The sequence below is a fragment of the Nerophis ophidion genome, linkage group LG18 (assembly GCF_033978795.1).
Source record: "Nerophis ophidion isolate RoL-2023_Sa linkage group LG18, RoL_Noph_v1.0, whole genome shotgun sequence".
In the NCBI taxonomy this organism is placed as follows: domain Eukaryota; kingdom Metazoa; phylum Chordata; class Actinopteri; order Syngnathiformes; family Syngnathidae; genus Nerophis; species Nerophis ophidion.
In genome coordinates this window covers 13,834,838-13,860,920 of record NC_084628.1, presented here as the reverse complement: position 1 = coordinate 13,860,920, position 26,083 = coordinate 13,834,838, and the positions used below count along the sequence as shown (strand labels likewise).

General features: G+C 39.7%; 1 protein-coding gene across 2 annotated transcripts in view; it reads right to left on the bottom strand.

The window, feature by feature from the left end:
* LOC133536767 (tumor necrosis factor receptor superfamily member 19-like) overlaps positions 1-26,083 on the bottom strand; it is a 32,737-nt gene extending 6,654 nt beyond the window's left edge. Inside the window, exons 1-5 of one of the 2 annotated variants that reach the window (XM_061877291.1) lie at positions 25,925-26,083; positions 24,197-24,282; positions 21,802-21,915; positions 10,372-10,550; positions 9,029-9,114 (exon numbers count right to left, since the gene is read on the bottom strand). In XM_061877291.1, the coding sequence (XP_061733275.1) occupies positions 9,029-9,114; positions 10,372-10,550; positions 21,802-21,915; positions 24,197-24,256 (439 nt within the window). In that variant the 5' untranslated portion in view covers positions 24,257-24,282; positions 25,925-26,083. The remainder of the gene's footprint in view (positions 1-9,028; positions 9,115-10,371; positions 10,551-21,801; positions 21,916-24,196; positions 24,283-25,924) is intronic. The other variant, XM_061877292.1, reaches the window with a different exon arrangement.

Here is a 26,083-nt window from a genome sequence, read left to right as displayed (position 1 = left end):
CCAGGGTTTGGAGTCATACAGTAAAGCAAGCAAAGAACACCACAGTTCATCCTCACAGAGCAGTGGACATTTGTGTTTTGATATTACTCCCTCCAAATGTGTAACTCTGACAAAAGAAAAACACCAACAAATAAATGCCCACTGCAGAAGACGTCGGTGTAGAGTACATGGCACCAATTCACATCAGAAGTTATCTCAAGGCAACATGTGTGGAATCACACTGCTCATACCTTTAAAAAAGAACCAACTGAACCCCACATGAGCAATCACTTGGCGACAGAGGAAAGAAAAAACTCCTTTGAGGGGAAAACATTTGGGCTGTCCCGTTCCAATATTGATATTGGCAAAGAAAAACAAGTTTCGAATGATATCGGCTTACCTCTAAAATCTTGGATATAAGCTCTCGATACTAGAAATGTGTTTATTTGTGCAAATCTGGACAGCCAGTTAACAGCCAAATTTCCTCAGGTAAGTACATAATGTTGGTCTTTTCTTGTGAAGTTATTAAAAAAGGTAATTGTGGTAGGCTATGGTCTACTAGGAGCCGCTGTACACAACAGCAATAGCACACAAGCGAGACTTACTAATATGTGTCTTTAATTTAGTACTTTTCATATAGTGGGGCGGGGCACGGTGTGACCTCGGGGAACAAGATTTTTGATAAAGCGTATAACTTGACTTCACTGTAACCACGGTGGGAGACAAGAAATCACTAGTGTGTTGTTTCTATTCATGTTAATAAGCTTATAATGTTATGCAGAGGTAAAGTTATAACAATATTACAGACAAATTATACTATTTATAGTCACGGTGGAGAGTGAGTGGGCGCAAAATATTTTCTTCTTCCAAGGAGGACGTGACAGAAAATAATTGAGAAGCGCTGCTTTAATTGAACAGTATAGCAATATAAAACAGCACATTTTTCAGTAAAACAAGTATAAAATAATTTTAGTTCCAAATTACCCACAGATGCAAAGTCTCCAAGTCAGAAGTGTATTAAAGTATTCAGTAACAAATGTGTCCGCATCATTAAACTTACTTAACAAACCAAAAAAACACTAACGTCGGTATTGCACACCGCAAAAAAAAAAAAACATCACATTGATCACATAAGTGCGTTGAAAAGTCTTATGGCTGTGGGTAGAAAAGACCTGAAGTCTGAGATATAGAGCGTGAACAGGTAAGGTGACAGCACTGTCCCTTGGGGAGCCTCAATGCTGCACACTACCACACCCGAAGAACAGTCACGTAGCCAGTCAATGAGGTAGTTAATTATCCATGCAGTCAGGTGATGGTCCACTCTCACCTCTTCCAGTTTCACCAGCAGCAGTGCGGGCTGGATGGTGTTGTAAGCAACGGAGAAGTGAAAGAACATGACTCTCACCGTACTTGTTGCAGTCTCCAGGTGGGCGAGGGCCCGATAGCATCACCCATCCCGATGCCTTTATATTAAGCAAACTAGAATGCTGCCGCTGTCTGCGTGCGTAGGTGGCTGAGGATTAACCACTCCATGGTCTTCATTAGGTGGGAGGTCAGGACAACTGGTCTGAAGTGGTTTGGCTCCTTGGGATAAGGTGTTTTAGGGATTGGAACCACACAGGAGCTCTTCCAGAGTGTAGAAACTTTTTCCAGGCTGAGACTTAAATTAAAAATTTAATGGACCACAACAGTTTACTGGTCCGCACATTCCTTGAGTAGCCTAGAACTGATGTCATCTGGGCTTGTAGCCTTAATGATCTTGTTCCTTCCCAACTACCTCCTTATTTGATTCAGACTAATGGAGTGTTGGGTGGATGATGGCTCAGTGTGGTGAACTGGGCTGACTGAGAGGGGTTTGTTAGGAAGGTGTGGACCATGCTGAGGTGTAAACGGTTGAGGCAAGTGTGGCGTGGATGTGAAGGGGTTGCAGTGGGGCCAGAGTCAAACCTGTTGAAATAAACATTGTTTGTTGGCCCACTCTTGGTCGCCAGAAGCCTAGTGACCAGTTCCACCTCTTCCATGACCTGAAATCAGTTTCAGGCTGGTCCACACTAGTCCTTCTTACACCTCTTGATTTTATATTGAAGATCCCGCTGGACTCTCCTCAGCTCCTCCTTGTTTCCTGAGGCGAAAGCCCATTCCGTCTCATTTAGTAGGGCCTTCAGCTCAGTGCTGAGTCAGGGTTTATTGTTGGGAAAACACCGGACCATCTTGGAGGGCACAGTGTTTTGCACACAGAAGATTGTGATCAGAGCGTCCAAGAGGGGGGGTAGGTGGGTGGCTGTGTATGCGTCCTTTGCATTAGCATATTGTTTTGGCCACTAAGTGTCACAAAAGACAATTAACACTCTACTGTCTTTGTGGCTTGTGCAGCCCTTTGAGACACTTGTGATTTAGGGCTATATAGGTAAACAATGATTCATTGATGACTATAACTCAAAGACATCATACGTCAATTCCAGACAGTTAATTAAGTTCAAGGACCAATGATTGTCACACACACACTAGGTGTGGTGAAATGTGTCCTGTGCATTTGAACCCATCCCCTTGTTCACCTCCTGAGAGGTAAGGGGAGAAGTGTGCAGCAGCAGTGGCCGCGAAACATTTTTGGTTATTTAACCCTCAATTCCAATCCTTGATGCTGAATGCCAAGCAGGGAGGTAATGGTTCCCATTTTTATAGTCTTTGGTATAACTCGGCCAGGGTTTGAACTCACAACCTACCGATCTCACGGCGGACACACTAACCACTAGGCCAGTGGTTCTCAACCTTTTTTCAGTGATGTACCCCCTGTGAAATTTTTTTTAATTTAAGTACCCCCTAATCAGAGCAAAGCATTTTTGGTTGAAAAAAAGAGAAAGAAGTAAAATACAGCACTATGTCATCAGTTTCTGATTTATTAAATTGTATAACAGTGCAAAATATTGCTCATTTGTAGTGGTCTTTCTTAAACTATTTGGAAAAAAAGATAAAAAAAATAACTAAAAACTTGTTGAAAAATAAACAAGTGATTCAATTATAAATAAAGATTTCTACACATAGAAGTAATCATCAACTTAAAGTGCCCTCTTTGGGGATTGTAATAGAGATCCATCTGGATTCATGAACTTAATTCTAAACATTTCTTCACAAAAAAAGAAATCTTTAACATCAATATTAATGGAACATGTCCACAAAAAAATCTAGGTTTTAACACTGAATATTGCATTGTTGCATTTCTTTTCACAGTTTATGAACTTACATTCATATTTTGTTGAAGTATTCAATAAATCTATTTATAAGATTTTAGAATTGTTGCTATTTTTAGAATATTTAAAAAAAAATCTAACGTACCCCTTGGCATACTTTCAAGTACCCCCAAGGGTACACGTACCCCCATTTGAGAACCACTACACTAGGCCACTGAGTAGGTTATAGTAAATAGGTTAAGTATTTTTCCCCATACCTTTTTTTAATCTTCCAAATTGCTAAATAATAGCTAATAATAATCAAGATTGGTATTAGCTAATACTCAAGGCTCCAATATCTGTATCGTATCGGAAGTAAAAAGTTGTATCGGACACCCCAAGAAGTGAAGTGAAGTGAATTATATTTATATAGCGCTTTTTCTCTAGTGACTCAAAGCGCTTTACATAGTGAAACCCAATACCTAAGTTACATTCAAACCAGTGTGGGTGGCACTGAGAGCGGGTGGGTAAAGTGTCTTGCCCAAGGACACAACGGCAGTGAGTAGGATGGCAGAAGCGGGAATCGAACCTGCAACCCTGAAGTTGCTGGCACGGCCGCGCTACCAACCGAGCTAAACCGAGAAAAAAACTTAGGCTCGGTGGCTTGACTGGTTGGGTTGAGAGCGAGAGACTTAGTAGAGGGGCTGAGTGACCGGTATGGGACCAGAGAACAATGGGTGTCTTTTGCTGCGTTTCTACCATCATTTCCAGTAATTACCGTTATATCTTTTTTTATTAAAGAATTCCTGCTTAAATGTTAAGTATTTTCTGCAAGAGAAAGCTGATCAGCTGCCAGTGCGTAAGGCTGAAATCAATTAGGAGAGGCAGAGGAAAAGAACGTGAGAAAGTCTTCAAGGAGCGCACACCAGTAGGCACACATTGTGTTACGTAATGTAAACAGTGCTCCAACCTTGGGTAGTGTGGTTATTCAGCCAAATAGGGGATAAGGGTGTTTCAACATTCCCCATAAAAACAAAGTTTAAACCATTCAGAACTTTGCAGGCTGCAGAGAAGACAATTCAAATCATACTTCCTGCTCATGAACAGTTTCAGTTGCCGAAAAAAAATAAAAAACAGCAGTACCTTCCTTGTACACGGAAACATTCAATCATAAACAAGACAATGATGTGATATTCTGTAATACTCCAGCTGAGCTGATCATTACAAATATAGTTACACCAGGATGTCCTTTGTAGACAAGCATCATTGGTCTTTATTTGACAAGTGTGTTTGAAGTGGCTATTGTCCAGGTTAAATCTAACCCCTCCAAGAAGAACATCATCTGCTCTCACGGCACAAAAGGCGGTCTGTTATCAGAAGCCAAGCAGCTGCAGCAAATAAACACCGGTGCATTGAAGAGCGCTCACCTGCTGATAGTATCTCCACATAAAGCACAGTCTTTCATATGGACTCCCCCTCTGCCTCCCGCCTGGGACTTTGATTTGTGCCTTTGCAAACCCTTGAAACACATCACTCCCAGAAAAAGTGAGCGACCCTGAACTCCAAAAGATGACTGCAGAGCTCTCTCTTTACAACGGGGTCATTTCTCATGTAGAAGGAACTGAATTGGACTTGGTTAACATGGTCGTAAAGACAAGTCTTGAACACGAGGAGCATTTCAGGAATTTTTCATTTTGTAATTTAGGCAAGTCCAAATGTTTTTTTCCACAGAGGATCCATTATGTAAGAGTGTCCCCCGATTTTTGATCCAATATAATATCAGCGCAAATCATAGTACACATATACTTTTATTTTAATTTTTTTTGTGCAGAATGTTAGAATAGGCTTCATCAATTTATTATTCCGATAACATGTATTTATTTGAATGGACTTAAGCTGTATACACAAATAATGCCACAAAATAAATATTTCAGTGTTGTAAAGTACATTTCTACAGCATAGACGGGAACCTACATCAACAATATTATTCGCGCATATGGGTCAGGAAAGTAAGACTGCACAATTTTGAGGAAAAACCTAAATGCAATTTTTCTTTTCAAAATCACAAATAGCATAAAACTGCGAAAATAGCGAGTGAAGGACAACATGTTACTTTTAGACTGTGAATCAACGTATTCTTGTCTCAAGGTGCCACACATTAGAACAATATGCAATAATTTACTTTGAAAAAATATTTGGCTTTATGCAGACGGACTCAGAGCTTTTGTTTACATCATGCTGGTAAACTGAATAAATAACCAATAAAAACTATACATTGTTTATTATGTAATGTAAATAATAATAAAGCAAGTTACCATTTAAAGGGACATAAACTTGTATTTCTCATTACTGTAGAATTATTTACCATTGATCTGTAATTGGAAGATAAATAACTCTTATCCTAAATAAATAAAGTGATAAAATAAAATTGACTATCATTCCCGTAAGCAAAAATGTAACTCAAATAAATATTGAACATCTTAAAGTGCATATTTTTACCGTTGGAATAACTAGGTTAGTTTGTCTTTTTTTTTTTTTTTTTTTTTCCCATCACAACATTCTTGCTTGTTTGTCCCTGTTGATGGTCTCATGCTGCCCATCCTACGGGACATTTGGCAATATAATCATATTGTTTTCCTCTGAATATTTGATACTTAGCTTAACTAGCGAGTCGCAAAGCTCCCTGTCCGTGCTTCCTGTGTGTTTAAAGCTGGCAGTCTCGCTCTCCGCCCACCAAAACAAAGGTGGTGGATGACTAAAAGAGGGCTCACTGCGTTCAGTTAATTCTACTATAAAATAAACGTTCTCAGGGGCTGAGAGCAATGCAATGAGTGAGGCCACTTTTTCCCTCTTTCCCTGTTTGAAGCGAGAGACGAGGAAAAGCGAGACTCAATTCACATTGGCAAACATGTCTGTCACTCATATGCCAGATACATTATCGCACAAATCAAAACCTCAATTGCGATTCATATGTTGATTAATTGTGCAGCCCTACAGGACAGTTTATAAACCGATATATTTCGATATTGTTATTTCACAGACTGATATCAATATTAGATCGGGACACCCCTAACATTTTTTACATTAAAGATGCTAAAACCAATCTAATATTGGCTAATATATGCAAAGCTACAGTATCTTAACAAAAACACGGGCATATTGGCTTTGGGTTATTGTTAACAAAGCAACTTACTGTAATATTTTATTTTATATCACTAATTATGCATTGATTTTATTTTTATTTTAAGTCGCGGGCCAATAAAAAAGGAGCCAACAATAGCCACCGGGCCACATTTTGGGCACCCCCTCATTAAAACAGCCTAAAACACCTGCACAATCTGTAAAAACATTCGGAAGGACAGGTCGACAAAAAATTGATTGTTAATTAATCACATCTTCAAGCAAATGAGACAAAATGGAGTACATGATTTCACAGCAACCAGCCGAGGTACTGTTGATTTATCCATCCATCCATTTTCTACCGCTTCTCCCTCTCGGGGTAGCGGGGGTGGCTGGAGCTTATCCCAGCTGTAATAGGTCAGCAGGCTGGGTACACCCTGGACAAGTCACCACCTCATCGCAGGGCCAACACAGATAGACAAACAACCATCCACACTCACATTCACAATCTAGGGCCAATTTAGTAGGGCTGCGGATCTTTGGGTGTCCCACGATTCGATTCAATATCGATTCTTGGGTCACAATTCGATTCAAAATCGATTTTTTTTTTCAATTCAACACGATTCTCGATTCAAAAACGATTTTTTTCCCGATTTAAAAGGATTCTCTATTCATTCAATACATAGGATTTCAGCAGGATCTACCCCAGTCTGCTGACGTGCAAGCAGAGTAGTAGATTTTTGTAAAAAGCTTTTATAATTGTAAAGAACAATGTTTTATCAACTGATTGCAATAATGTAAATTTGTTTTAAGTATTAAACGAACCAAAAATATGACTTATTTTATATTTGTGAAAATATTGGACACAGTGTGTTGTCAAGCTTATGAGATGCGATGCAAGTGTAAGCCACTGTGACACTATTGTTCTTTTTAGAAAATTTTATAAATGTCTAATGATAATGTCAATGAGGGATTTTGAATCACTGTTATGCTGAAATTATAACTATTATCGATACTGTTGTTGATAATATTCATTTTTGTTTCACTACTTTTGGTTTGTTCTGTGTCATGTTTGTGTCTCCTCTCAATTGCTCTGTTTATTGCAGTTTGGTTTTGGAATTGGATTGCATTGTTATGGTATTGCTGTGTATTGTTTTGTTGGATTGATTAAAAAATTAAATTAAAAAAAATGGATTTTTTAAAAATGAGAATCGATTCTGAATCGCACAACGTGAGAATCGCAATTAATATTCGAATCGATTTTTTCCCACACCCCTACAATTTAGTGTTGCCAATCAACCTATCCCAATTGCAGCTATTTTGTGGTCTAGAGAAGAACGTGATCTCAGCCAAGAGAAGTTGAGTTATCTAAATGCTTTACTTTTATGAGTCGTGTTTGTAAAGGTGAAAGCAAATTAAAAAATATGTCCTGCTCAAATGAGGTCACGCCAAAGTGTATACTTGGTGGTGATAGGCGTAGCGTTTTGAAATGTTGATGGCAATATCAAGCACTAACACGTTAGCGACTGGTAAACATGTTTTTGTAAAATTAGAGGCTGTGGTTTGGATTGCTGTTAGGCACTTCAGCAAGGAATGCTCTCCAGCGTGTCAGGTTTTGTGGCATCTCTGATTTGTAACAAAGTTTTAAAGCTGCCGCAATTTAAATCTTGGTATTGATCTAACTTAATGGATTTGAAGATGGATTGTTCAGGTTTTGGGTCGGGATGTAAGGTAGTTTGCTCAAGAGGTCACACGGAATCTGCAGCTATGTTGAATTCAGTTTGCTCTGTCATATTTCACATCATAAAACTGAAAATACATTAATTTACATTGTCCATCTTTATGAGTGCAACAGAAGCTACCATTGGGCAGTTGCATAAATCCAACAATACACACAAGCTGGATGCATGCAGGTCTGATAAGGACAATTTATGCGTTTGTATGATCTGCTCTACAGTGACAGTGAAAACCTCCAGCAGATGAAACCCATTAGAAGACTCCATAAAACACAATCTTGTTTTTACTTGGCCTAAAAAAAGTCACTGGGGAAAGCAAGGAGAAAGAAAAGGGCTGCTTTAAGATTTACAGTCCACGCCAGAGGGTGACTGCCTCCCCTGAACAGCTGCAATGCGGCCTCAGGCCAATGAGAGGCCTATTAGAATAATCTACCCTTTCGCTTTTCATCACCCTCCTCAAGATAACACTCAGACCGAGGGAGCAAGGCTTTGGGGAAGCTCCATTCAGAGTCCCTGTAGGAGCTAACTGCCAGCTATGTCCTTAGACAATGGCTGTTTTGTTTCGCAGGCCTTCCTCCAGTATCACCATTGGAAGCTGCATAGCTGGACCATCAAGCCCACAGAGGAAAGCCAAGGCAAACATCAATGTTGCAATGAAAAGCACACAAAGATGAAATAATTTTCTCGGGGGATTGTGTGATATCACAGAGCCGTCTCAATTTATTTAACACATAGGCGCTAAACCTGGCCAGGACTGCCCTGAACCAAAGGCTGCCAAATAGCCTCTTCGGAAACAGCTGCCACGTCCTCTACAAAAAGGAAGTCGCACTACTTCCAAAATATATAATAAAAGTTGACTCGCCTTTTTTGTTTGATGAGCAAACCTGGAATCATTAGCTCAGAGAATGTAATTGAGTCTTGCTTGACCCGCTTGCATCTTTTTTGTATGGCAGGTATTGTCATAGTAGTAGAAATTGGATGTATTTGAACATTTTAGAGTGTTGAGAAGCTAGGAAATGTGCTTACAGTGAGGCTCATACAGAGGCGGCGAGTCTCCACAAGGTATACACTCCATGTCTTTGAAGCCACTAAGTTTTGTCTTCCTGTAGAATCTGTTGACAGTAAAAGTGGTCATTAAAGGGGAACGTTATCACCAGTCCTATGTAAGCGTCAATATATATCATGATGTTGCAAAAAAAGACCATATGTTTTTTTTGACCAATTTCTGAACTCTAAAAGGGTGAATTTGGTGATATAAACGCCTTTCAATTGATAGCCTGTCGAGCGTTGACCTTTCACCCGTGACGTCACAACATGAAGCAATCCGCCATTTTCTCAATCTTATTACACGCACCAAGTCAAATCAGCTCTGTTATTTTTCCGATACCCACACAAGAATGTGTGGATATTCACTCAAAGCAGATGCATTTCCAACGATAAAGTCAACGAAATCTGCAATATTGGAAAATAGACAACCGCTGAATCTGCCCAAGTGCGAGCTATTCAGGGACGACGGCAGTCTGTTCCCGCAGACGAGTGAGGTAAACCCCTGGATATGATTTATGCCACTTCTTTTTCTGTCTCATTTTGTCCACCAAACTTATAAGGTTGTGCATGAATGCACAAAGGTGAGTTTTGTTGATGTTATTGACTTATGTGGAGTGTGATAATTATAGACATATTTGGTCACGGCATGACTGCAAGCTAATCGATGCTAACACGCTATTTAGGCTAGCTGTATGTACATATTGCATCATTATGCCTCATTTGTAGCTATATTTGCATCCAGCCTTTCCCTCCACCCACATTTAATGCCAAACAAACACATACCAATCGTTGGTTAGAAGGCGATCGCCGAATTCGTCCTCGCTTCCTCCCGTGCCGCTGTCTGTCGTGATATGGCTCAATAGCTTCAGTTTCTTCTTCAATTTCGTTTCGACTACCTGCCTCCACACTCCAACCATCCGTTTCAATACTTGCGTAATCTGTTGAATTCCTTACGGCGATGAAATCTGAGTCTGAATCCGAGCTAATATCGCTATTACTTTTTGTGCTATCAGCTATGTTTGTTTCTGTGTGATCACGCTGTGACGTCACAGGATAATAGACGGGTGGATATAACGACGGTTAAAATCAGGCCCTTTGAAGCCGTTTTTGGGGATATTGCGTGATGGGTAAAATTTTCAGAAAAACTTTGAAAAATAAAATAAGCCACTGGGAACTGATTTTTATTGGTTTTAACCCTTCAGAAATTGTGATAATGTTCCCCTTTAAGATGAGACAAGTGTGAGTGCTGTGAATGCAATCCTTAGCCCCTAAACCTAAACATTGAAAAAAAATATGATGATGAAACGTGTTTGTCCTCTCACCCGGGAAGGCACTCGCCACACACAGCATTGCTGGTAGTGGAACAGTTGCTCTTCTGGAAGCGGTTGATGACTCCGCAGTCCAAACAGGGCTTACACTTCTGGAGGCTACGGTCTTCCTTGAAGCGACTGGTCCGACACGGCACACACCGTGCATCCTCTCCGTAACCAAAGCCACATTCCTGGAGGGATTAAAAGACAAAATACAGCCGGTAAGAGTGGGGAGATTTGGGGCAGCTGCAGAAAAAGATAGCTTCAATGTGTGGGACTACCAAGGGTGTGGAATTAAAGACTGATCTTGGCTCGTGGGATCAGAGGAGAACAATGGCAGACCTCTTTGGAGAGTCCATCTTACACTGGCAATAATCACCCTGACTCTCTCCAAACTGAAAGGGCGGCCTTCCGCTGTAGGACCCAGAAAGGCCACACATTTGAATGATAAAGGCCCTGAGGGACACCCACTGTTGTATTATAGCGCGTTTATTGCTGCGTGTTTGCGAGGCTCGCCCTGCAGGCAGAGACCCACTGGGTGTCCCGGTTGCTTGAGAGGCCAGCAAGCAAAGGAACCACTTCAATAAGGAGGCAGTTTACACTATAGGGATGTATGGGAGAGTGAATACACACTTTTTGTCTGCACCTAAATAGCACAGCTTCCTTCTCCTGTGCCCGATCTGATTATGCTCAAGCGTCTTTGGAGGACGTGCTCACCTGAACGCAGCCAGATGGCAAGATATGTTGTGCAAAAACTTGAAAAACATGGTTAGCACGATTGTGCCGACGAAAACACTTTTTCTCTGCAACTAGCAATAGTATAACACAATAATACCAGCAAAGTTGTGCTTTTTTCAAACTACAAAGTCATGCATGGGGGCCATTTGCTAAGATCAGCTTGTTTTTTGCTGGAATGAAAAGAAATATGACCCTTACCAGAATATTATGAAGGAGCCTGAGAGGCTAAAATTTTATCAGTTCAAGGGGTCATATTATGATTTTTTTGTTACATTTAAAGCACTTCCTTGTGGTCTAAATGCAAGGGTGGTTCTTCGGTCAAAATCTTGAATGGATTATGTTTTTACAGACAGTCTTCAAGCCGCTTTCTCTTCAGGATGCGCCATTTTGTGGGCGGTCTTCTTTACGTGCCTCCACTTCGACTGTGTATTTTCTGCGCCAGCAATGTTGTAGTTTTTATCGCTCCCAGTTTTTATCCACTGACAGATATAAGTTCAAACAATACGGTAATTTGTATTACAAATTGTAACAGTGGAGGATGCATGTGCATGTACGAGCTAGTCTGCCCCACAACAAAAGGGTAAAGAAAGAAAAAAATGACCCTTGGTTTGGACTTTGAACACCACTGTCTTAAGGGATAAGATCTGTGTAATCTGACTTTACAGTTAAGTAAGTAGTCTGATCTTGCTTTCAATCGGGCACATAAAAGTCTGACAGGCTGCACATTGTTTTGTCTGAATGAGTTGGCAAAATGTCCATTTACATGCCAACTGTACAAGTTAGGGAGGTGAGCTCATACATTGACAGCTGCCCTACTGTATTCCAGTGTTGCAATGTCAAGCTTTGACAACACACACAGGGAAGGAGGCGCTCATATATCATTAAAGTGAAGGTCAGCTTCAAAGAGCTCGTCCCTTCTCTCTTCGCCCGTGTCCCATTTCACTGCCTGGGCATGCAGTCCTCCAGGAATGTGGGCACAAGACTGTGTGGAATGGGGGGTGGTGATGATGGGAAAGTAGACTGGCGAGAAATGAAAAGGGATTTTCGAGGCGAAGATGTGACAGCGATGGCGCAGAGGATGAGGAATTCCGTTGTCCGGAGGCAAACATATGAGAGATTGATACTCAACGATTGAGTCAAGCCTGGCCTTAGTATTGCAGCTGTTGTTATGACCTCTCCTTTTAAGGCCTCGTTGTCCAGGAAGAAAAGAACGGCTGGTTGATGAGTGATAAGTAGTGGAAAGACAATTTGACCAGGCAGGGGATGCAGAAGAGCTAGACACAACAGTTTCCTCACTCGTGGCCCACTGTCACATTAAGTTGAGGCCCTGCTAAGGATTCATGCCTTGCTATGTGGCAGAAGTGGCAGCTACGGGGTCATCCAAAGACAGAATGGGGGGCTGACACGAACCAGTGCACAAAAAGAAAAAGAAAATTGAGTTTTCTTCTGCTTCTCTGCTGAACAGTGCTGAACATCAAAAGGAGTCATCATCAGTGACCAGCTAACAAAGCTTAGCAAAAATGACACCGTGCACTGTACGTGAAAAATCAGGTACGAGACTGTACAATAACACATGAAAAGGTCAGGAGAAACAAAGCAAAATAATACATGATTATAAAACTACCCACACCATATAGACACACGTTTTAGGACATTGGACTATTGGCCCTGATACAATATATTCTCGTGAATTGCAAAGGTGTTTGATTGGGTCAAGTTCCTCAAAGCATGCCTTTAAAGACCTTGCTCTGTGCACTGGAGTCACGCTGGAACAAAAAACTGCCTTCCACAAACTGTTCCAACAAAGGTTTGAACATATAATAATCTTGTTCCTTTTCAAGAAGGGTGACTGCAGGTTATGTTCTAACTGCGGAGGAATCACTTTTCTCAGCTTTTTCTGGGAAAGTTTATTCAGAGTTTTGGAGAAACTGTTACAACTGTTAGTCAAACTTCGACAACATGTTTACGTCCGAGTCGTGGAATGCTGGACCAGCTCTACACCCTTGCATGAGTACTGAAGGGTGGATGGGAGTTTGCCCTTGTGCTGTCCTGTAGGGTGTGCTCCAGTAGTAGTCGGTCTTTTGTACAGCCTTGTTCACATTGCCAACAGTTAAGTCAAACCTTTTCCCGGTGAACTTTGGCCTTCATCAAGCTGCAAGTTGTACTTCTGTTCACATTTTTCATGGACAGAATTTGTTTTTTGGGGGTGTTAGGGTCTCATCTCTGTAATTTATGGATGATAGTGTTCATTATTACCTCATCAAGCTGTGACCTTTTGCTGAGTGTGAAACAAACTCAGCACTTCCAAATCTGAAACCCTGGTTCTCATTCGGAAAAGGATGGATTGCACCATTTGAGTTATAAATGGTAAATGGGTTATCTTTGTATAGCGCTTTTTTACCTTCAAGGTGCTCAATGCGCTTTGACACTGTTTCCACATTCACTCATTCACACACTGACAGTGGGAGCTGCCATGCAAACCCGACCCATCCGGAGCAAGTATAAAGTGTCTTGCTCAAGGACACAACGGACATGACTAGCATGGCGGAAGCCGGGGATAGAACCAAGAACCATCAGGTTGCTTGCAGGGCCGCTCTACCAATCGGGCCGAGCTGTCAAAGTGTCTGCAGTAATGTGGTCAAGGTACCAGACCATCGTGGTAAGGCAAAGCTCTCGATTTATTGATCTGCGTTACTACTCTCACCTCAGGTTAAAAGCGTTGGGTAGTGATCAGAAGTAAGTCAGAGGGACACAGCCCTCCTGGATGCTTCCCTGGTGAGGTGTTACGGGCATGCCCAGCTAGAAGGACATGCTCTGCCAAGAAGACACCACAGCGTAGACCTAAGGAGCACTGGGGGGATTATGTCTTGAAACTGGCCTGGGAATGCCTTGGAGTCCCCCCAGTAGAACTAGAAGAGGTGGCCAGAAGTCTGGGCTTCCCTACTGAGACTTTTGCCCATTGCGAACTGGATATATGGATGTGGTTTTACTCATCAGTCAAGATTCAGGGATAGGCTAAGGCAGGGGTCTCAAACTCAATTTACCTGGGGGCAACTGGATGCAGAAACTGGGTGAGGCTGGGCCGCAAGAAAAGATTTCTTGAAAAATTTAACATGCACTTTTTAATGAATTCACCTTCTATGAATGGCTTTCCCGCCTTAGCATTGCTAGGACAGGAAAGCCAACCCTCACGATTTTTCCGGGAGACTCCTGAATTTCAGTGCACCTCCCGACAGTCTACCAGTGCAACCATTTACCATGAATTGATTAACGTGGACCCCGACTTAAACAAGTTGAAAAACTTATTCGTGTGTTACCATTTAGTGGTCAATTGTACGGAATATGTACTGTACTGTGCAATCTACTAATAAAAGTATCAATCAATCAATCAATTCCTGAATTTCTCCCAATTTTCACCCGGCCAACATTATTAAGGGCTGCCGTGACTGCACTGCCTTTAACGCCCTCTACAACAGTGGTTCTCAACCTTTTTTCAGTGATGTACCCCATGTGAACATTTCTTTAATTCAAGTACCCCCTAATCAGAGCAAAGCATTTTGTTTGGGAAAAAAGAGAAAGAAGTAAAATACAGCACTATGTCATCAGTTTCTGATTTAATAAATTGTATAACAGTGCAAAATATTGCTCATTTGTAGTGGTCTTTCTTCAACTATTTGGAAAAAAAGATATAAAAATAAGTAAAAAACTTGTTGAAAAATAAACAAGTAACTCAATTATAAATAAAAATTTCTACACATAGAAGTAATAATCAACTTAAAGTGCCCTCTTTGGGGATTGTAATAGAGATCCATCTGGATTCATCAACTTCATTCTTAACAATTCTTCACAAAAAAATAAATTTTTAACATCAATATTTATGGAACATGACCACAAAAAATCTCGCTGTCAACACTAAATATTGCATCGTTGCATTTCTTTTCACCGTTTGTGAACTTACATTCATATTTTTTTGATGTGTTTAACAATAAATATATTTGTTTAGTATTTATGACTGACTGCTATTTTTTGGAATGTTTTTGATAAATCTCACTTAACCCTTGACATACCTTCACATAGCGTACCATCTATAAGACAACTAGTGCTCTACAACTCGTCATTGCGCACATAACAAAACTGGAGTGACAACTCTTAATCATGTTGTGCGAGACTTGTGCAGAACAACGTTGGTGGCTGCAAGACATACTTACTCAACAGCCCTACAGGTTACACTGAGGGTGGCCGTATAAACGACTTTAAAACTGTTACAAATATGCGCAACATTTTGAACCAACACCAAACAAGAATGACAAACACATTTTGTGAGAACATCCGCACCCTAACACAACTTAAACACAAGAGAACAAATACCCAGAACACCTTGCAGTCCTACTCTCCCGGGCTATTAAATACACCACCTCAACCGACGCAAGTAGGGATGGTGAGGGCATGGGGGGTTGGTGGTAGCGTGGGTGTGTGTATTGTAGCCAGGAAGAGTCAGGGCTGTATGGGATTCCGGGTATTTGTTCTGTTGAGTTTATGTTGTATTACAGTGCGGATGTTCTCCTGAAATGTGTGTAATTCTTGTTTGGTGTGGGTTCACAGTCTGGCACATATTTATAACAGTGTTAAAGTTTTTTTACGGCCACCCTCAATGTGACCTGTGTAGCTGTTGACCTAATATGTCTTGCAACATCACACTTGTACTGCGCAGCCAAATCTAAAAACTAAGTAGGCTTGCACGCTGTCTGTACAGGATTTAGAGGGCGTTAAGAACAGTGCCATTGCGGCACCCCCTGAGTATTGTTGATTGGGTAAAAATCGGCAGGTATTACCAGAGAATGGATACCCTGATAATAAGGGGACTCCCGTGAAAGTTAGGAAGTATGACGCTGTCAAGTTCCGTTCAAATGAAACTCGCGGGCCGCAAATACATTAAATTGTCATATCAAAGTGCGGGCCGCAAAGTAACGTCTCGCGGGCTGCAATTGGCCCGCGCGCCGCATGTTTGAGACCCCTGGGCTAAGGAATCTAGTCCATCTCTAACTGGTTAACGGACTCAGGTTGCGTTCAAACTTATGTTTGGTTTGGTTAAAGTAAACAATGATGCAAATCAAAAACGAAACAAGCTGGCACTTGAACTCTTGTGTGGTTTGGTTTACTTGAGCTCTACACAGACCCAAAGACACAAACCAGTGCTAAAATGAAGAAAGCAAAATTTACAGATATTAAGACAAAATTCATTTGAAGTAATGTCTCTTTTCTCTGCTCGCTCCCTCCCTACATGTGTGACAGTGATGTTCTTAGATAGTATATTTTAGAAACTTTTGGTAAAATCTTAGCTGGGAAAAATAGAAAAATATATTTAGGTTTGGAATTTTTGAGTTTCGTCACATAATATGTGACGAAAGCTGCCCAATCAAGTCCTTACTTTATGCAGATGTTCTTTACTGTTCCATATGGGACCACAACAGATTTGCAATGCGTCTTCGGTCCTTTATAGTGTCAGTCTCATGTACTAGTTTGGTGGAGTCAGCCAATAATCGTGGTGCAAAAAGGGATGGGGGGGTGTGGAAAGAGGGGAGTCCAGACTGAAGCATGTTCACACAGAGATATGTGTGAGATTAGAGAGGAATCACAAGGGGGGATCAGTCATCTGATCGGGTAATGAAACCATTCTGAACACAATGTTCATAACAGCGCTAAGCCTGATGAGAATATTCCATTTTATATGTGCTTTCAAGTTCTTTTCCCTAACGGACGACTTTCTTAAGAGTCTTGCGTACTACAAGATGTTGACACATCAAAGTAATGTGCTTTTCCAGTCAGCACCAAAAGGCAATCCACACCCTCTTTTTCATGCTTGACACATCACACAAAAAGAGAGAGGATGACGTTAACTAAATTAAAAAAAAAAAAAATTGTTATAATGGATGTTGCCTCCTGTGTGTGGGTGTTGTTTTTTTTTTGCTACAGTTAAAGTGCAGGGGCTAATTGATGTTTGTCAGCCCGCCTCAATGCAGTGTCCAGAGGCAAATCTCTATTGCTAACGGGAGCACATTCCTTTGGGGTCTCTATGGCAGCTGCACGCAGGGAATCCAAAAGTCTGCTTCCCTCTCAAGCAGTCATGTTTGAATTTGACCAGATTGTCTTGGTTACTAGAGCTTGTTCCATGGGAAAAGTTCTCTCTCGGGGACTCCGCTGTGAGCTGGCATCCTGCTTACCTCCACAAGAGGGAATGAGGCAGCCAATTATTAACCTGAAAGACCCCAGGGTGCTAGCTGCATTTATGCCTGTTATGCTGGCAAAGGAAGGCTAGCAAAGTCTGTTTCTACAAAGAGTGTGCCTGTCGCATTATTAAAGGCAACTGGGCTTCAGTGCATGTGTGCAACAGATGTCAGATTTATTTTCACCAGCTCTAAAAGCTTTGCTGCAGTCTCTCTACCTTCATTTGCTGTAAGATAAGACTATTAAGTTTCAAGTTACGTATTTTAAATGAAGTAAAAGTATATTCAGTTACAGCTCAAATATACAATTGTAATACTACATTAAGGGTACCCTTATAAAGTGTTAACTATTGTCAAACCCTTTGTAACTCTAATACTTACTGCTAATTTTCACTTATTTATTATTTAATCATATTAAATGGCTTATAGCAATGTATTGTTATAATTTTACATTTAGCGTAGTGTTTGTGAACTGTTCTTATTTATGTTATTAACACTTTGTAAATACAAACCCCGTTTCCATATAAGTTGGGAAATTGTGTTAGATGTAAATACAAACAGAATACTATGAGTTGCAAATAATTTTCAACCCATATTCAGTTGAATATGCTACAAAGACAACACTGATAAACATTTTTTTTTTTTTTTGCAAATAATAACTTTAGAATTTGATGCCAGCAACACGTGACAAATAAGTTGGGAAAGGTGGCAATAAATACTGATATAGTTCAGAATTGTTCATCAAACACTTATTTGGAACATCCCACAGGTGTGCAGGCTGATTCAGAAAAGGTGGATACCATGATTTGGTATAAAAGCAGCTTCCTTGAAATGCTAAGTCATTCACAAACAAGGATGGGGCGAGGGTTATCAATTTGTAAGCAAATTGTCAAACAGTTTTAGAACATTTCTCAACGAGCTATTGCAAGGAATTTAAGGATTTTACCATCTACGGTCCGTAAAATCATCAAAAGGTTCAGCGAATCTGGAGAAATCCCTGCACGTAAGCGATGATATTACGGACCTTTGATCCCTCAGGCGGTACTGCACCAAAAACCGACATCAGTGTGTAAAGGATATCACCACATGGGCTCAGGAATACTTCATAAAACCACTGTCAGTAACTACAGTTGGTTGCTACATCTGTAAGTGCAAGTTAAAACTCTACTATGCAAAGCAAAACCATTTATCAACAACACACAGGAACGCCGCCGGCTTCGCTGGGCCCGAGCTCATCTAAGATGGACTGATGCAAAGTGGAAAAGTGTTCTGTGGTCTGACGAGTCCACATTTCAAATTATATTTGGAAACTGTGGACGTGTTGTCCTCCGGAAAAAAGAGAAAATAAACTATCCGGATTATCGGCCCAAAGTTCAAAAGCCAGCATCTGTGTATTAGTGCCCAAGGCATGGGTAATTTACACATCTGTGAAGGCACCATTAATGCTGAATGGTCCATACAGGTTTTGGAGCAACATATGTTGTCATCTAAGCAACGTTATCATGGACGCCCCTGCTTTTTTCAGCAAGACAATGCCAAGCCACGTATTACAACAGCGTGGTTTCGTAGTAAAAGAGTGCGGGTACTTTCCTGGCCCGCCTGCAGTCCAGACCTGTCTCCCATCGAAAATGTGTGGCGCATTATGAAGCGTAAAATACGACAGCGGAAAACCCGGACTGTTGAACGACTGAAGCTCTACATAAAACAAGAATGAGAAAGAATTCCACTTTCAAAGCTTCAACAATTAGTTTCTTAAGTTCCCAAACGTTTACTGAGTGTTGTTAAAAGAAAAGGTGATGTAACACAGTGGTGAACATGCCCTTTCCCAACTACTTTGTCACGTGTTGCAGCCATGAATTTCTAAGTTGATTATTATTTGAAATAAAAATAAAAAAAGTTTATGAGTTTGAACATCAAATATCTTGTCTTTGTAGTGCATTCAACTAAATATGGGTTGAAAAAGATTTGCAAATCATTGTATTCCGTATATATTTACATCTAACACAATTTCCCAACTCATATGGAAACGGGGTTTGTAATTAGGTATTACTTAAATCAGAGGTTCTTAACCTTTTTGACCTCGGGCCCATCTTTTTCGCTGCCTTAACACTAATATTAACACTGAATATTAATTTAATAATAAGATTTAATAATTATATCTAACCTACTTACAGTTTAACAGGACAAACATTGTCAAATGATATGAAAGCAAATGTTAATCACAAACATTATCAAGACTTTGGTTGTCATGATTGCAAAAATAAATACTATCGTAATCAAATGTACTGTATATGGAAAAAAAATAATTTACATACAATCACGCAATGCTAGGATAAATCAATTGTAACTAAATCAATAATAATAAAAATATATATTTCTTGATTAAACTTTGAATAAAATTGAAGTGAAAAAGAAATTACAGCTTAACCACTTTAGTCCTATTTTTGCGCTTAATAGACTTCTCCATGACTTTAGCTTCAGACTTCTTCTGTTTGGTTTGATATTGTCATTACTGCCACAAGTGGTGGAAAAGTGTGTTAGAATGGAATACCAATGCAGCTAAGAAACTGATATTTTTTGGCGGCCCAACAATGGACTATGTAAAGAAACACTGATTATCCTATGGCTATAATAAATGTATCACCTCTTTATTAAGTATAAGCAAACTCGCTACTGATCACTTTATTTACCATTAATGAGGGAGTCGTGCGGTTCACAGATACAACTTTACAATAAAGGCACTCCATAAAGTGATCACATCTTTTAAACCATTTGTAAAGCATTAGGTAACAGTTAAACGGCTTTCTACCAGGTTTCACTATTATGTATTAAGTAAATGGGACGAGTTACTAATCACTGAATAAAACATTTCCTAGGGTGGCAAAAACACGTACAGTATGTGTACCCCCTTAAGTGTTTACCAGTTGTGCAGAAGTAGATAAATAATGATCATATATCTTTTAATTACCAATTGTAAACAACTTTCTACCAACTTGCACCAATGTATTCATTAAATCTTATACAGAATGTTGCATAACAATGCATCCACTTGGTATTAGGCAATAAGACACCAATTAACACTTTATAAACTCATAATAAACAGGTTAGCAATACTGGTGTGAAAGTTTGTTGATGACGAACCCCAAGATGCAGAGATTGAGGCAGGCATGGATTGAGAAAACATGGTTTCAATATAAAAACACTAAAACAAAACCAAACAAAGGGTTCAAACCAAAATTGCCTATCTTGGTTGTTGGTTGGTTATCTGCACGTGGGCAGATAACCAACAAAAGGCCTAGCGTGGAAGCTAACAGGTATCTAGCAGAAAACAGAAAAACTGGAAACAGCTAATGTCTAACAATAAAACAAAAAGCTAGGAGAAAACAAACTACAAATAGCTAACAGGAACAGGTTACCGCTACGACGACAAGGACAAATAGTAGCACGAGAGGTAGTAGCTGTAACGATGACATCGACACGACACGACAGGTAGCAAAGACAAGTGCGACATGTGGCAACGACAATAATCCAGCAACTGACTCAAGACAAAGCAGGTACAAGTAGGAGCGGGCTGATTGACAAAAGGTGTGGCCAAGTGCCAATCAGCCGCAGTTGAGGGAAAACAGCACACAGGGAGACAAACAGGAAGCTGAACCAAAATAAGAGTGCTGACAGGAACTAAGGACAGGAAATACTAAGAGCACACAGAGGAAAAACTAAAACACAAACAAACTGTCAGTGGCAAGCCTGACAACTGGTTGATTTTGCTAATGTTTAGCGGATGTTTGTGATGGCAAAACATGTATAGGGAGATTGTTCCTGGGAGGTCCGTCTTTTAACTTATTGTCCAGTTCCTCCATCATCATATTTAAAGAATTGTGGTCAAATTCCTTTTTTTCTTTTGTTAAAATATATATTTCAGTGTGTCTTGCAAATGGTGGCTGGCGGGTAATAGTTTACTCACATTTCCATCACTGTCTGCAAAAGGAGGGAAAGTCTTGAGCGGAGCTGACACCACAGAGAGAGAGGCCTGTTCATACAAAGCACTCCAAAAAAAAACTATCGCCAACCCAGAAAGCGGCAAGCTTAGGCACGGCTTCAAACGGCACAGACAATGAGCGGGAGAGGGTGCCAGGGAGGTTAAAAACAATGGAAGCCATTCAGCCGGTTAAAAGTATGGGTGTGACTGAATAAAGACAGGTTGGCTTTTTAGACTCAAGCTAATAACGGCTTGGCTGCTCTGTTCATGAATGAGGGGAAGTAATTAATAACCATGCTTGCCTGGATAGGATGATCTTCTAAATAGTCATGTCCACTCCTGGCATGCTTCCCCTGTTTTTTAATCAACATGACTAATCTGAGCAATGTTGTTGACGGACGTTGCTTGAACAGGAGCGTTCTGCTAAATAAACCATGCTAAATGTTTTAACTTAAGCTTCTGAGAGAGAGAAAAAACACACACGGAGGAATTTTTCCCAACCTTTGATAGCTCCTGTCCTGCATTGCATTGCTTGCAGGCTTTACAATTCCCAAACTGGTCCTTATACTCCTGTTCCCTGCATTCCCTGCTCTCCTCCTCGCCTGTCGCAGGAATCTGAGCAAGAAAGAGTGAAGGACGGTTAAGATATTCCTGCATTTCAACATTTTTTATCATCATTATCAAAATTGTAAGGCTTTAAAGAGGCCGCGTTTGGCACTGAGGAGATGACATATCATTGCCACAGGGGCAGAGAGTCACAAATCACCAAAAGCCCCAAACATACAAAGGAATCTGAGAGATAACGTATGAAAAGTACAAAAGCTCAATAACGTCATATACAGCTGTAACTTCATTTTCATTCCAAAAGGTCCGACTGAAGCCATTTTTTCCACGTGAGAAATAATGCAAATCCAATTAATCTGTTCCATACACCCAAACATGTACCCAATTTATAGACTAGTGGTTCGCAAACTTTTTTTTCACAAAGTACCCCCTCAGAAAACAGAATAGCAGCATTAGAATACAGTAGCGTAGTTAGCCTGAATATTCATTAAAAACAAAGCAAAGGTTTTATTGAACAAGTATATTCCTTAGTTTTGGCCACTGTAACATTACATGCAGTTTGAATAGTACCACTGTTTGAGTATTTATTTAAATGATTCTTGGGCGGGCAGCACGGTGAAGGAGGGGTTACTGCGTCTGCCTCACAATACGAAGGTCCTCAGTAGTCCTGGGTTCAATCTTTCTGTGTGGAGTTTGCATGTTCTCCCCGTGACTGTGTGGGTTCACTCCGGGTAATCCGGCTTCCTCCCACTTCCAAAGACATGCACCTGGGGATAGGTTGATTGGCAAAACTAAATTGGCCCTAGAGTGTGAGTGTGAATGCTGTCTGTCTATCTGTGTTGGCCCTGAGATGAGGTAGCAATTTGTCCAGGGTGTACTCCACCTTCCACCCGATTGTAGCTGAGATAGGCATTACCGCCCCCCTGCAATCCCAAAGGGACTAAGCGGTAGAACATGGATGAATGGATTCTTGGGCGTATCACTAGATGGAGCCTCGTACCACAGTTTGAGAATCACTGTCATCGGCTAAGGTTATCCAAGGTTAATCACAGCTAATATTATCCATGTTCACACACAACAATGCCACCGGTTATCAAGATCACATCCACGGGAGGAAAGGACGAAGTTTTTCGATAAATAGACTCACATTTGAAAGTTCTCTTGCCGTCTGAGAAGTGTTGTATCTGAAATAGCTACAATTGCCAGTTGCTTTCTCTTTAGGTATTGATTTGTGATTTCCAAAAGCGCCTGTACATGTAGAAGAAGGAGAAACATGGGCATGTCTGGATGATCCGCCTCCGTCTTTGTTATGAAGCTGCCTGAGGCGCGTTCTTTCTGATGTCCTTTCTGGCGTCCTTTCCCGTCCGAACTCACTTTGTAAACGATCAATGAGTCCATACAAAGCTAAGTGCAGGAGAGTCAAGAATTACATGGCTGACTTACCCGTGTGAAAATTTGTCCGAAAAGGGGAACCTTAAACGATGGTTTAGTGTGGCTGAAACAGGGCTTAGGCTAAATAATTATTTGTTTAAGGGGTTAAACGCCTTAGTGTAGACATGACCTAAGTGTAGTTATACATGCAGAAAATAGTGTGAAATACATACAAAGGATGAACATTTTTTTACGTCACCCTTAACTGAGATGCCGAGCAGACGCCACTCTCGTACTTCTTGAATTCAATAGTGTTCTCACCTTCTTTATCAAAGTGCAACTTTAGTTGGTTTATTTTGCAGTCGTAATTTTTAAATAGCACATAGAGTGAGGTTTTAGGAGATTTCTTTGGCTCTGCACTCAATTCCGCAGAGTGTATGCCAGTTTGTTACGCACACTTTTTGTCCTTTTGATAAACAAAACAACTTACAAACTTTAGGCGAAACTGAATTATATGCAAAAAAAGGGTCGTACAAAAAAAAATGAGGTGCCACTTCTACTTATGTTACCTGTTGTATAAGGCTGGGTAAAATACTCGACTATGGATCGATATACTTAAAATTTTGCAATATCGATTTACAAAGCATTGGTTTAAACTTTCCCTTTAGGGAATAAGCGGTAGTAAATGGTTGGATGGATAGTTTAAACTTTTAAGAAAGTCCAAAGTTGTTTGTGGCAAAGAGAAAAAAAATATTGTATTTTGTAACAAATGAGTCTTTTATGATATCTTATGAATCAAAATCGAATCGATTCGAGAAATTGGCCATGACACCCAGCCCTCATCGTGTCCTCATATTGTAAATACATACTTGGCGGTTTTTTTGTTTTTGTTTTTTTAAATCACGATAACACAAAACCTAGCAGTTAAACTCAAAGTAATTGAAGGGGGGAAAAAACTTACCACAGTTGAAAATATAACCTGTACGGTTATGACAAGAGACAGTTGATTCATCCGGACCATTTTGTTGAGCCTTTTGTAGCTAGCAGCTGGAGGAGACAAAAAAGGATTTTGATGATGATGGTTTTACTGGCATACAGACGTGGTGTCCCAAAAACACACACACACACACACACACACACACATATATATATATATATATACACATATATATATATATATATATATATGTATATATATATACATATATATATATATATATATATATATATATATATATATATATATATATATATGTATATATATATATATATATATATATATATATATATATATATATATATATATATAGGTGTGGGAAAAATCACAAGACTACTTCATCTCTACAGAACTGTTTCATGAGGGGTTCCCTCAATCATCAGGAGATTTTATATATATATATATATATATATATATATATATATATATATATATATATATATATATATATATATATATATATATATATATATATATATATATATATATATATGTATATATGTATATATATTAGGGCTGCGAATTTTTGGGTGCCCCACGATTCGATTCAATATCGATTTTTGGGGTCGCGGTTTGATAAAATGTCGATTTTTTTTTTAGATTCAACGTGATTCTCGATTCAAAAACGATATTTTTATGATTCAAAACGATTCTGTATTCATTCAATACATAGGATTTCAGCAGGATCTACCCCAGTCTCCTGACATGCTAGCAGAGTAGGAGATTTTTTTAAAAGCTTTTATAATTATAAAGGACAGTGTTCTATCAACTGATTGCAATAATGTAAATTTGTTTTAACTATTAAACAAACCAAAAATATGACTTATTTTTTCTTTGTGAAAACATTGGACACAGTGTGTTGTCAAGCTTATGAGATGCGATGCAAGTGTAAGCCACTGTGACACTATTGTTCTTTTTTTAATTTTTATAAATGTCAAATTATAATGTTAATGAGGGATTTTTAATTACTGCTATGCTTAAATTATAACTAATATTGATACTGTTGTTGATAATATTCTTTTTTTTTCGCTACTTTTGGTTTGTTCTGTGTCGTGTTTGTGTCTCCTCTCAATTGCTCTGTTTATTGCAGTTCTGAGTGTTTCTGGGTCAGGTCTGGTTTTGGAATTGGATTGCATTGTAATGGTATTGCTGTGTAGTGCTTTGTTGGATTGATTAAAAAAAATAAAAATCGTCTTTTATTTTTAAATGAGAATCGATTCTGAATCGCACAACATATTCGATTAGTATTCGAATCGATTTTTTCCCCACACCCCTAAAAAAAAAAAAAAAATATATATATATATATATATATATATATATATATATATATATATATAAACAAACAAGGGAAAACTGAGCAAAAAGGCACAATGTTAGTAGAAAAACGAAGAATTGCACAAAGCTTTGTCTTAAAATAAACAGCCACTGACAAAGCATGTATATAGGCACAGCTAAAATATCCGTAAGAAAGAGGATGCAGCAGCTAAAAACATTCCATGTTCGACTCGTGATACACATTGCAAACACATATAGAAAATTAAGCAGGAATTTCTAAACCGTACAAAAACGTGTTAACGTCAACTCTTCATTCATTGCAAAGCTAGTGTTGCATCTTGTTCAACGTAATATGGCTCATTGTTTTTTTCTTGTTTTTTTCTTTACCCGCTTTGACAAAGTAATCAGAATTCTTACCTGCTAGCTACAAACAAGCAGGTCTCCAGATAAAAGTCCGAGGCGGTCCTGTGTGGGTGTTGTGCAGCGGTGTCGCTCGCCGCTCCGCTCGCTTTCAACACAAGACCAACTTTAAACAGCAGCCGACAGATCAAAGGCGGAGCCGAGGTGGGGCGTCTT